General features: G+C 34.5%; 1 protein-coding gene across 1 annotated transcript in view; it reads left to right on the top strand.

Annotated features, from left to right (window-relative positions):
• The window catches only part of LOC130247687 (24-hydroxycholesterol 7-alpha-hydroxylase), a 30789-nt gene that overhangs the window by 7248 nt on the left and 9383 nt on the right, over positions 1-14158 (top strand). The window contains exons 6-10 of the mRNA XM_056481099.1: positions 591-686; positions 798-888; positions 3647-3780; positions 9749-9844; positions 12870-12958. Of these exons, the coding sequence (XP_056337074.1) occupies positions 591-686; positions 798-888; positions 3647-3780; positions 9749-9844; positions 12870-12958 (506 nt within the window). The remainder of the gene's footprint in view (positions 1-590; positions 687-797; positions 889-3646; positions 3781-9748; positions 9845-12869; positions 12959-14158) is intronic.

Here is a 14158-nt window from a genome sequence, read left to right as displayed (position 1 = left end):
CCCAACAGAAATTATAAAATAAAATAAAATATTATTGGTGAAATATTATTACATAAAAATATTAGCGGTTGGGTATGTGTGTATTGACTAAACTAGAGATAACCTGTCTTCAAAATGTCAAATAAGAATATTATAATTCAGATTAACACTTCTCAGGACAACCACATAGCAGCTATGAGTAAAATAATTATAATATTATTAATAAAAGTACTTTTTTATTCATAGTAATTTTTTTAGTTCATTCATAATTCCACATTTTTGATCTTGTGAATTATTATTTTTGGGATCAGCATATTATTATAATTCTTTCTGCAGTTACTGGTCATTTTAACATGTGCTTACCCTTAAGTTTTTCCAAACTTGTGTGTCTTAAAGATTCTTGGTAACAGTTTCCATTTCCACTTCCACAGTGTATAGACAAAAAAAAAAAAATCTGTATCTTTAAAGGAAAATGAAACAGTTATGTTATCAATATTCATTAAAATATTGTTTTCTATCTTCAGCACAGAAGGATGACACTTTTATTTTGTAAGGACTGCCACTTTAATAATGCAATGACACCAAAACTAATGCGTGTTTCTCCTTCTCAGACTTTACTACAGCACCTGGCTGCTTCAATAAGTGAAAAATATCTACCCAATTATGGTTTACTGTTGCTTTGGGCTTCCTTGGCAAATGCTATACCAGTAAGCGATTTATGTCAGTGTAATTATTGCACAGTATTCTTCTCTGTGAAAACTCAGCTTGGATTGGAACATGTGCATAATGTTGCTGAGACTGTTTACTTTTTTCTATAGGTGACGTTTTGGGCAGTTGCTTTCATTTTGTCCAACCCTGCAGCATATAAGATTGCAATGGATCAGATCAACTATGTCCTTGGTCACCAAGGTAAAAGCAATTCCTTTCTAATTGTTTTAACTTTATAGCCCCACTCAGACTCCCAGCCAACACATTTATCAACCCAATTTATCAAGAAGGTTGATAAAATATAATTGCTTCCATTATAAAAATGAAACAAACAACTAAGCACTTGCTTCTTTCAAGGCTGTATTTATTTAATCAAGAAAATAGACTAAATATAAACATATATAGTCATTTTATTTCAATTTCTATTTAAAAAGGAGATGTAACAAAACCAAAATGCTGAACTTAGAATGCCACATGATCCTTTCCCGATGTGCTGCATTGTATTTTGTGTAAACTGTAATACAATTGTTGATTATTTTTTATGCTTTTCTGAAATGCAGAAAAACAGTATTTATTTGAAAATTATCTATTTGCAAGAATTAAATATATTTATTTGTACCAATGCATTCAAATGTAATGCAAAAAAGGTTTACTTTTGGAGAATTAAATGCATCCTTGAAAAATAAAAGCAAATTCTTTAAAATTAATAATAATAAAAAAATTAAATAATAATGAAACATGTAAATTAAATAAAACAACAACAATGTTATATGTATACTGAAAGTTGTAAACAACAAAATAGATTTAAAAAAAAACAATTGTATTATGCACCCTCGCTGTCTCTCTCCGCAACCACTTGCATTTCCTCCTAGATCCACAAGAGGGCAGCAAGCTCACATGCATTATTTATTATTATTGTCAAGCTCTCAGCGGTATTATTTTGGCATAAAACATTACAATACGACAAAAATATCCACGTGCTCTAATAATAGAATTGGTACTCTATCGATTAAATATGCACAATACATCAACTAAATATGCATATACAGTTGAAGTCAGAATTATTAGCCCCTCTCTGAAATTTGAATTAATTTAAGATCATTTCTGAAGTGTTGCTTAAAGTAGAGTTTATCCAACTTGTTTTAAAATATAATAGTTAACTAATAACTAATTTATTCAGTCTTTGCCATGATGACAGTATTTTGCAAGATACTAGTATTCAGCTTAAAGTGCAATTTAAAGACTTGGGTGAATTAGGTTAACTATGCAAGTTAGGATAATTAGGCAAGTTATTGGATAACAGTAATTTGTTCTGTAGACCAGGCGTTCCCAAACGTTTCAGCCTGTGACCACCAAAATAACAATGCCAGTGACTCATGACCCCCACATTCCTCGGAGGTATTTATAAGTATAGAAATGTTGCACACACAACAATAGGCCTATAAACACAAGCATACTGACAACACAAAAAAGTGCAACAGTCTAACAACCATAGGCTATAATTTATATCATTTATTATTTGTTTAATTTAGTATTAACCTCACCTATAGAGACTGGTGGGCACAATGTTTTCAGCACAAGTCTATTCTTGGTTTAATTTTGGAGACTGCCACTCAGAGATCATTCTCAATGTTCTGTATTTATTTTTAATGTATTTGATTGCCTTAAAGGTGTCAGAAAGTTTAACCTGGTGCTATAAAATCAATCTGCTGCAGCTAACACTACTGCAGTGTTGTTAATCTAACATAAACAAACCAATCCTGTGAGAGAAATTATTAAAATGCTGATGAATTCTATTTGTATGTTGTTGCTTTATGTAACTGTGAACTCATATTTTTATCTTCTGTGGATTATGGATAAAATATGGTCATTCTAATGGTTTAATAAAATTTATTTGATTTTTGGAAATCACCAAGCGACCCCCACTTTGGGAATCACTGCTGCAGAAAATCAAAAGCAATCATTTCTTAAGGGCTAATAATATTATTGACCTTAACATTTGTTTTAAAAACAAAACATGATTTTATTCCAGCCAAACTAAAAGAAATAAGACTTTCTCTTGAAGAAAATTAAATATTTTAAAAAATCTCCTTGGTCTGTTTAACATCACTTTGAAAAATAATGCAAATTTCAAGGGAGGGATAATCATTTTGACCTAACTGCATCTTTAAGCATAGTACAAGAGCACATAAGGTAAATAAAGGTACAAAAATATTGCAGTAATAATATCTTTGGTTAGACAGATCCATCCAGGCTCTTGTTCATCATCTGACCTCTTGAAACTAACTATTATGGAGCTTAAAATATGACAAAACAATCTGAATTTGAATTGTGCTCAGTTTAATTATTGACAATTGTATTTATTTATTCATTTTTTAAATCAGGTGTCTTAAATTTCAGATGTTCAATATTCCAGTTAAGAATTTCAAATTCAAAACAAATTTTAATGTCATATAATAGTCAGTTTTATTAAATTACAATTGTCAGTAATTTAAATGAACGGGCGGTATGGTGGCTCAATGGATAGCACTGTTGCCTCACAGCAAGAAGGTTTCTGGTTCTAGTCCCGGCTGGGTCAGTTGACATTTCTTTGTGCAGTTTGCATGTTCTCCCCGTGTTGGCGTGGGTTTCCTCCGGGTGCTCCGGTTTCCCCCACAAGTGCAAAGACATGAGCTATAGGTGAATTGAATAAACTAAATTGGCCTTAGTGTATGTCTGTGAATGAGAGTGTATGGGTGATTCCCAGTACTGGGCTGCAGCAGGAAGGGCATCCACTGTGTAAAACATATGCAGGATAAGTTGGCGGTTCATTCCCCTGTGGCAATCCCTGATGATTAAAGGGATTAAGCCAAAGGAATATGAATGAATAATTTAAATGAACACAATTGAAATTCAGGTTGTTTTGTCATATTTTAAGCTCCATACACTATAGTCATTGTGTGTTTGCTTTCCATTTAAGACAAGCGGAAGACAAAGGTGACCCTAGATGACTTACAGCAGATGCCATATGTGAAGTGGTGTATCATGGAAGCCATTCGGTTGAGGGCCCCCGGAGCCATCACTCGCAAAGTAGTGCGGCCTCTCAAATTACAGGTCAGCCGTAATAATATACTGTGGACATTGACAATCTGTATTATGTCTGTGTTTCTCATAGATCCACACTTATAAAAGTATTTTGCTGGTTGTTCAAACTACTTATTTAAAATGAGCTGAATCAACACAATTGTTGAGTTTTTTACATTTGCAAAAACAATCAAGTTATTCAGTTTCAATTTGTGTTGGGACAACATGAAGGAATTGTGTGGAGCCAAGCATTTTTTTTTACAGTGTATGCAGTGCAAATACTGTATAAAGAGCATCTTCACTGAATCTGAATATAAACACGATGATGCAAATTTGATTTCATTTTGAAAATCTCAGTCCAGTGTTAGGAAAGTTACACTGGAAAAGTAACAGATTGAGGGCCCTATCATACACCCAGCACAATAAGGCGCAAGACGTGTTTGCCACGATGTGTTGGTATTTTCAGACCAGCGCAACCCTAATTTTCCCATATTGCGCAACATTGTTTAAATAGCAAAATCTATTTGCCGCACTTTGTGGACTCATGGGTGTGCTGGTCTAGAAGAAAGGTGTGTTAAGGCACATTGTTGATGCATTGCTATTTTTAGGAACTAAAATAGACTGCGCAATTGACCAGCTGAAAGCAGAGCGCGTTATGTGCCTCGCTTAAAACACGCAGGATGTACAGCAATACGCAAATATATCTTCAGCAATATCGCATATCTTCACAAATGAAAAAGAATGAAAGGATTAATTTATTACAAAAATTATTGTTTACTACATAATTATAAAAACCACTGCCTTCATGCCTCCATCTCGGGGAACTTTTTTCAGTTTATTCATGACAATCTGCATTTGTATAATGTTATTGTTATTATTAGTATTATTTATTATATGCATATTTAAATTTGTTTTAATAAAAACAAGCTTAGATTTTTCCACCTGTCGGTTTTTCGACCATTGGGGCATAGCATGTGTATTTGGATATAACTCAGGTTTTTGACCACACTTCGTTACTATTGCTCATTTATTTGTTTGCTGAAAATTAGAACTGAATTTAGAAATAGTTTTGAAACAAATCTTTGTGCTTAACAAACTAAATTAAATATGTAGGCTGATGGATGTCTTTAGTGGAGTGAACAACACCATTTCCTTATCCACAAAAGAGAGAAAGAGAAAGTAAAGGCCGATTGGAGGAGGATCATTCTTTGTCCTCGTGCTGCAGATAGTCAGTTCAACTGTTTTCTCGCTAGTGAAGCTTTCAGTTTTTCCACTTACAAAGTCCGCCATATAAATAGCAAAATGGCGCATCACAACTGTTAAAGGGAATGGAAGATGACACTCTGATTGGTTTATGCTCAAAACACACCCATAACTCATTAAGAGAATAAGCACAACCCTATTAGACCATGCACCGCGGCGCAGAGCGTGTTTTTTTGTCCTTAAAATAGCAAAAGTGGATTTGGACACGCCCTTAATGCTTTAGCGCCATGCTCTTTGGACTTTGCGCCTAGATTGTCAAAATAGAGCCCTGAAAGTTACCCTGTTTAAAACTAAATACACTGCAAAAATAAATTTCTTACTCAGAGTTTTTCTCTTGTTTCTAGTCCAAATAACTACAAATTCTTTAATCAGGAAACATTTTCTAGACAAACAAGAAATTAGTCTTGTTTTCAGAAATATGTTAAAATTAAGCGAGTTTTTCTTTAAAACAAGCAAAATAATCTGCCAATGGGGAAAGTGAAATAATATTATTCTAAAGTGAATAGAAGATTATTTTGCTTACCCGTGGCAGATTATTTAGCTTACTTAAAAAAAAAAAAAAAATCACTTAATTTTGACTTATTATTTCTGAAAATGAGACCTTTTTTTTGCTTGTCTGGAAAAAGCTTCAGTAACACTTTAAAATTATGGTCCATTAGTTAATGGATCAAACAAACTATTAGTAATACATTTAATACAGTATTTATTCATCTTTGTTAATGTTAGTTAATGTTATTTATGTTAAATAATGTTTCATTTGGAGGTACAGTGGCTCAGTGGTTAGCACAGTCACCTCACAGCAAGAAGGTCGTTTGTTCAAGTCCTGGCTGGGCCAGTTGGCATTCCTGTGTGGAGTTTGCATGTTCTCCCCGTGTTCGCGGTGGTTTCCGGGTGCTCCGGTTTTCCCCACAATCCAAAGACATGCGGTCTAAGTTAGCCATTGTGTACAGTATGAGTGTGTGTGTGTGTGTGTGTGTGTGTGTGTGTGTGTGTGTGTGTGTGTGTGTGTTGTGTGTGTGTGTGTGTGTGTGTGTGAATGAGTGTGTATGGGTGTTTCCCAGTAAAGGGTTGCGGCTGGAAGGACATCCACTGCGTAAACGTATGCCGAAATAGTTGGTGATTGATTCCACTGCATCGACCCCTGATAAATAAGAGACAGATAATGAATGAATGAATGAATGAATGAATGAATGAATGGTTCATGTTGGTTCCTATTAACTCACGGTGCATTAACTAATGTTAACAAGCACAACTTTGGATTTTTATAATGCACTAGTTAATGTTTAACTATGATTCATAAATGCTTTACAAGATTATAGATACTTAATGTTAGAATAGATGAACTAACATTAACTAATGGACCATTATTCTAAAGTGTTGCCAATGCTTCTTGATTTAAGAATTTGTGGATATTTGGACTAGAAAAAAGACAAGAAAAGCATTTTTTGTTTAACTAAGACAATTACTTTATAAAGTGTTAGATTTAGCTTTATTTGGCTTAATTGTTCTTGTGTGGCTCGCTAATGTATTTAATTACTTTAGTACTTAAAATAAACAAGCTGATTAAAGTTATTACAGGAGAAGACTTTATGAAGAAAGTGTACAGTTCCTCAGCAGTGATGTTATTGGTCTTCAAGGATCTTACTTTATAATAGATACGACAATGGATATGAGCCCTCCCCCTGGCAGATACTTGTTCGCATATGACAAAAAGACACACAATCTCTCAAAAGTAATGTAACTGATTACATTTGATTACTTTTTATTACTATTCTACTTTCCAACTGTTAATCATTTTCAAACACTTAAACCAGGCCGGGATATCCTTCAACGGTACTCAACACTGATTACTGTCAGATTTTTAAAATCCTTCATCACTTGAAGTAGGATTAAAATAATAATTTAATTTTGAAGCTCAGCCACCACAAAATCAGACTTTAGCACCTCTTTTACTTTGAGGCCATTCTGAGGTTAAATACAGATAGGAAATCACAACAAGAAATAGCGGTATAATAGTTTAGTACTGCTTTTTGGAAAACCATAACATTTATCAATGTCCTGATATAAGAAATGAATCTTAAAAGATAAGATATTAAATGCATGACAACTGCTAGACAACACAATATACAGTTGAAGTGAGAATTATTAGCCCCCCTTTGAATTTTATTTCTTTTTAAAATATTTCACAAATGATGTTTAACAGAGCAAGGACATTTTCACAGTATGTCTGATAATATTTTTTCTTCTGGAGAAAGTCTTATTTGTTTTATTTCAGCTAGAAAAAAAGCAGTTATTAATTTTTCAAAATTATTAACCCCTTTAAGCTATATATTTTTTCGATTAGTCTACAGAACAAACCATCATTATACAATAACTTGCCTAATTACCCTAACCTGCCTAGGTAACCTAATTAACCTAGTTAAGCCTTTAAATGTCACTTTAAGCTGTATAGAAGTGTCTTGAAAAATGTCTAGTCAAATATTATGTACTGTCATCATGGCAAAGATAAAATAAATCCGTTATTAGAAATGAGTTATTAAAACTATTATGTTTAGAAATGTGTTGAAAAAAATCTTCTCTCAGTTAAAGAGAAATTGGGGAAAAAATAAATAGGGGCTAATAATTCAGCGGGCTAATAATTCTGACTTCAACTGTATATATCGAGAAAAAAAATTATCATGATAAAAGTATATGCAATATTTCTGTTGCAGATAGATATAATATTTTATGTGCTAACCATTTGTTTGTTCCATGTATTGGTTGTTTATACAAATGTGACCAATCAGATGAGGTCTTACTATTTTTATACCCGCCTCCCCAGTTCTGCTTTTGGCTAGAGCAGCTTAAAAGTAAACCTAGATCTGTAAATAAATACAAATAATAGTGTATGGAGCTTAAAATATGACAAAGCATCCTGAATTTAATGGTGTTAATTTGAATTACTGACAGTTGTAATTTAATAAAACTGAATATTATTTGCCCTTGTTATGTGAATGTGATGCTGACAACGGAGGTGCATATCCAAATGCAGGTTTATTAACAAGAATGGTCAGGTAAGCAACAGTTAACAGAGGTGCAAACAGGTACATACAGAGAATCCATCCAAGTCAAATAACAGGCGAGTGGTCAGAAGGCAGTCAGCAGACAGGAATAAACACTAAAACAAAGCAAAGGTCTAACACAGCAAGGGAAGAAAAACATGTCGTAATGTTCACTATGCAGCTAAACAAGACTCAGCACTGATGCGTGCGTGTGTGCAGGGGCGTAGTGGACATTTTAAAAGTGGGGGGGACGGCTGTATGAGATCATATGTTCAAATAATTATTGATCACCTGTTTCTTAATGGTCTCTAAAAGTGAGGGGGACGGATCTCCCCCGTCCCCCCCGCTTGCTACGCCCCTGCTTGTGTGTGCTGTTTTTAAAGTCCATGTAATCAGTCATTGACAATTCTCTGGCCGTGTGTGTGCGTAAACGTTTCAGCACTGGATCTGTAGTCCATATTATGGCGGATTTGTAGTTCTATGGCGATCTGCGTGTCTATACCAGCGATCTACAAGGATTAGGTCGCTAATGATTGTGTCAGCTCTTAAAAATTGTTTTGACTTTCTTAACCTAAATATTGAACATCTAAAAATACAGTTTCAAGTTTTCAAGATTCAATTCAATCAGAAATTCAGTTTGTGAAATTCAGATCGCGCAGAAATTAGGTCAGGGGTCATCAGTTTTATTAAATGACAATTGTCAATAATTCAAATGAACTCAATTCTGATTGTTTTATCATATTTTTAGCTCCACGATGGTGTGAGTAGATAATAAGAATCAGTCTAGAAGAATGAGAATACCTACAGAAGTTTTTAGCATTTATAATGTATTTTTTTGCCTAAATTTGATTTAAATTGACTTCATTTTGATTTAATTTGAGATTTGATTTGAGTAGAATTTATGCATTACCTGTTTATTTTGTATGATTCCTCACATAAGCAAATTTCAAATAGTTCCTCTAGAGAAATGTCATATCACAAAAAATATTGTAATCACAATTAAATCATGTTTTATCAGTATCGTGCAGCACAAATAACAACCAATCAAAAGGACAGAATAGCATTGGCAGGAGCCTTCGTGCACATCAAGAACAGGCAAAGTAAAAAATATCAGTAAATATTCAGATGTACCAATACCATTTTCACAAATAACTTTTACTATAATTTAATTCCTCATTTTTTTTCTCAGTCGCTGTAATGGGTTAGTTACATTTATTTTGTAGTTAAATTGCAAAACGGGTGACTCAGTGTGGACACTTTGGTATTTGGGTGTGTTTTTAAACAGACAAATATACTTAATAATAGGCCATGTAAACCTTTCCATCCTGGTGTGTTTTATTTTTAACAAATCATTTTGTCTTAAATGAGCTAAATGAACAGTTACGAAAGTGACCGAATGCTTTTATTTCACATCTGTGAATTGGACTTAAACAGTGTATCAAAATAAGAGATTTGCTGCTCTTCACTAAATAACTATAGCAACTTTAATCAATATTTAAATACAGTGAAAACAAATTCTTTAATTTCCTGCATAATTAATGATTTCTGTATAGGCCATAGAGGCACATTTTTATTTTATTTGACCTTTTATTGTATTTTCAATTAAAGTGTATGCCATATTTTTACTTCCCAATGTTGACAGGTATGCCTTAAAATAAAGTGTTACCAAAAATTGCATGTTTTCTGCTTTTCAGAATTACATTATCCCACCTGGAGACATGCTGATGTTGTCTCCTTACTGGGCTCACCGAAACCCCAAGTATTTCCCAGACCCGGAAGATTTCAAACCTGTGAGTAACTTGATCCGTCTGAATGACCTCAGCCACAGGATGAGGTTAACGCAAATTCCACTATAAACCTGAATAAAACAGACATGAGACATATGCTCATAAAATGGCAGCAAATAAAGTGCTTCACTATTAAAAGTCCCTGTACTTGTTCGAGGGGTCTTTTTACATAGTTTGTTTTGCTCCGTGATGGAACCGGCATCCCTTTTATTGGCATTTTCTTTCAATAAAACTTCCTCCTTCCATTTTGTCTGGCAAAGCAGTAGAGCGCTGGTCACAATGTGCTCGAAAAGCCCAGCTGTGCTCTATTAAAACAGGAATAATAGGTCTGTATGTGTTCAAGCAAAGGCCTGACAGTTATCATCACAATTAACCTTCCGGCAAACGCCTATAGAGATTCCATTACACTTGTGTCTACTAATGTCTTGAAGGAAATGAGATAACTATAAGATATGCTTACTTTCAAATTGCCAAACCCCTCTCACTTACAGCGTGGACATGCACTTAAAGGGATAGTTCACTAAAAAAGAAGAAAATGTGGTCATTTACTCACTCTTTACTTGTTCCAAACCATTTTTTTTGTTCCGATAAAACCAAGAAAAATGTATGTAAAAATGACAACAATTTGACATCTAGCATTGGCATAACCCAAACTAAACCCAAACCAAACTAAGGGGTATAAATACACAAGGACATTATGACACTTATGATACACAGGGGGGAACACAGGTGAGACTCATGGAACATTAACAAATGGCGTGAACTAGAACAAAGGGGTCACGTGATACAAATAAACACACATGGAGCATGGAAACATGGGGGAAGATCACATGACACAACACGGGAGTCTGACAGCGATTCAACAAGAGGCAGTACACACAAGAAGTGCTAGTTATACAAGTAACTTGGTTGTGCTCAGAGAATTTAGTGCTAGAGCAAGTGTGAGTTTTTTTTGAGAGTGAATAGTGTTTCTACAGGTGGTTTATCAAGCCCACTCACCTGTGTGAGGCACACTCAGAACTCTTAATAGTATTTTGGTTGGTGTGTAATGAGGTGGGGGGAGAAGAGTTTTGGTTTTATTCATCAGAGTTCAGGTACTCTCAGAAAAAATGAGTTTTTAGTTGTCGTTTAGTTGTCATCACAATACTCTGCCACTCGTTCCATAATGAGGGAGCAAAAAAAAAAACTCTAAATGACTTTGTGGAACGTTTAAAATGAATTTGGCAGAAGATCTAGTACTATAGTTTTCTAGCAGCTGTCCAATTGCCTATTGTTGGTAAAGTGACCAAGTTTTATACGTGTATAAGTTAGAGTCCCTAGGCAAAAATAGCTGCAGATAAAACGTCTTTATTCGTTTTCCAATACAGCTTATCTTCAGCATACTTGCTTTCAAACATTGATGTTTAAATACTTTATAAAGTCGTCGTCACTTCACCTCAGCTGATTCCGGCTGATTCGCCGCTGAACTCAGCATATACATCGTATTTTTGTTTTGTTTCATGTGGCTTTACACAGTCAACTGGCTTTTGGAATTATTTCCTACAATTATCAGATGATATGGCATGCTGTGTGCACTAAATTGTGCTCACAAACCATTCATGTGGCCACCATTTCCCAGGTGAATGAAATTATATACTTAAACCATCTCTATAAATGTATTTCTTATCATTTATCATTTATATTTTTCTGTAGAAGTTGAATGCACTCCAGAACTTGAATGCACTGACAGATTGAGCTGTAGGCTATTGAACAGTCATCTGAAATGTTGTCATACAGTGTTATGCCTGGATTTCAATAGCCCTGCATTTACTAACAAAGACTATATTTGAAGTGTTTGAAAGTAATTCGCGTTTTCCTCCTGTAGAAAAACATCATAAGAACAATGTTTAGTGCCTCAATGTACTACAACAGTGTTTTTAAAAGCCTAAACACTTTATTGATATTGTATACAACCAAGCACATGTGGTCAGAACACAAACGAATCACAGGTAATAATGTATTAAGCATTTCTTCCAAAGAAAAGCCTGTCTAAGCAAAACGCTTGCAGGCATCTGTAGCTCTGCCTCTTTGCCTTTGTTTGGTATGCGTCGGTTGGTGCGATGATGCGCTAACAAAATGGTGACGTTGGCCACGCCTACTTTTAGCTTCTTTTGCTTTCTTCAGAAACCTATGGGTCATGGATACTACGTCCATATCTTACAGTCTATGATGCTACTCTGTAGTATGGTCAAAAACTGCTTCCTGCCAACGCACTTCCTTTCCCAATGCAGTGATAGCAGCCACCTAGTGGCCAAATGCCAGTTTACAATGTAGACTACAAATATAAGTTGGTAATTGCAGATAAACAGCAGCATATGCAGAAGAGGCACTCATTACAAAACGTAAGGCAGCATGATAAACATAATCCAACTTTTTCAATGAAGATATACTTGCATGACATGGTTTTGACATCAAGGTGCCTGCTGGAATAGTAGAAAAAACTAATACTATGAAAGTCAATGGTTGCAGCTTTCCAACATTCTTCAAAATATCTTCTTTTGCATTCAACAAACAAAAAAAGAACAAGTCAATATGGCAGAATATAACCTTTTGGGTGAACTATCCCTTTAAAACAATGTGTTGAAAAGAGTGTGTTTAAATGTCATCCTCCCCCCGCTCTGTAAATGGAATTAAACTATTTTGCACAATGGACGTCCAGCTATTTTTTTGCACTGGAAAACTACACAAATTGTTTTGGGTCTATAAAAACCTCAGAGGGTTGGACTTTTTGACCCGTCCAGTCCAAGTTTTAATTTGGTCGACTTTTAAGCTGTTGATGCAACTCGAGAACAATTATTGATTTATGCCCACAATAAAGGCGCATTAGCGAACAGATGGACACAGTGTTGAGGGTTATTCAGAGATTACTGTAAATATGTCTTGTTATTAAATTAAATCTCAGTGAGCTGGAGGACAGGCTCAGATGGCGTATTCTGGACTGGCCTCTCGGCTGAGTGGATTATTTTTAATGAAACTTTTCTTCCCACAGGAACGATGGGAAACGGCAGATTTAGAAAAGAATGTCCTCTTGGAAGGGTTTGTGGCATTCGGAGGGGGGAAAAATCAGTGCCCAGGAAGGTTAGAAAAACTCTTGTGTTTATATAAAATTATCTTTATGTACGCTCAGAAATAACATCCAATGAACTTAATTAAATCGAGGAAAGTATTCCAATGCAATTAAATATATATAAACGCTGTGATTTAATATATATGTAATTGTTTTTCCATGTCTACTTGATACAACTGTTTTTCATTTTTAGTTTTTGTATCAGACATTTGCTATTGATAATGTAGAAGACAACATGTTGCAACACACTCATTGTTATTATAACATATTTCCCCCCAACATTTCCATTCTAAACATCCAGCACACAAACAACAATGGTGCACCGCGTATTTATGGAAAAAGATGGATCGTGCATTACTCAACAAAGGGGTCACTGGTGCAAATAAATAACACAGTAAAATTGCTTGCAGATTGAATCATGCTAAAAAGCAGCATGGAATTTCAATTAGATTTCATTCTCACTTATTTTAATTCACTTGAATTAATAAAATGAGCAAAATGTATTTTACCTTGGTGCATCATTTACATTGAAATTCATGGTTTATTTTTCCCTGGTCAGCTATAGTGATAATTCTGAACTTGACTGAACTTGTTGCATTATTCAGTCAGTCAGGCAATGCTTCATACATGCACATCTAAACACTACAAGTAAGAAATAAAGGTACAAAAGCTGTCACCGGGGTGGTACCTTTTGAAATTGTACACTTTTGTACCTCACAGGTGCACATTGGTACCTTAAAGGAACATTTCTATACCTAAAGTGTTTACTTTTGTACCTTTAAGGTACTATGAAGTACACAATTTTACTTTTTAGGTATAAATATGTAAGATGTACAAATGTGGACTTGATAGGTATAAAAGTGTACCTACGGCCCCAGTGACAGCTTTTGTACCTTTATTTGTGAGAGTGTAACCTGGGTTCATCTGTACAGCAATCAATGGAAACTTTAGAAAAATACAATAAGCTGTAAAATTGTGGTTAGTTTGTATAATTGTTGCATAAATGCTTAGCAAAGGTTTGCCTATTGCTTAAATATTAAAAAATGAATTTTGAGATGTATGGAGGCAGTCGTCCAGGCTTATGGGAGTCATACACAATATTTATTCTTTTTCCACTGCACCATGACTTTATTTTCTATACTGTACATTATTTCTGTTAACTGATAAGAATTTTGTCTAAGCAAAGTCAGACCTTACTGTCCTAATTAAAT

Source organism: Danio aesculapii, chromosome 20, assembly GCF_903798145.1.
Source record: "Danio aesculapii chromosome 20, fDanAes4.1, whole genome shotgun sequence".
In the NCBI taxonomy this organism is placed as follows: domain Eukaryota; kingdom Metazoa; phylum Chordata; class Actinopteri; order Cypriniformes; family Danionidae; genus Danio; species Danio aesculapii.
This window is presented reverse-complemented; position numbering and strand designations above follow the sequence as displayed.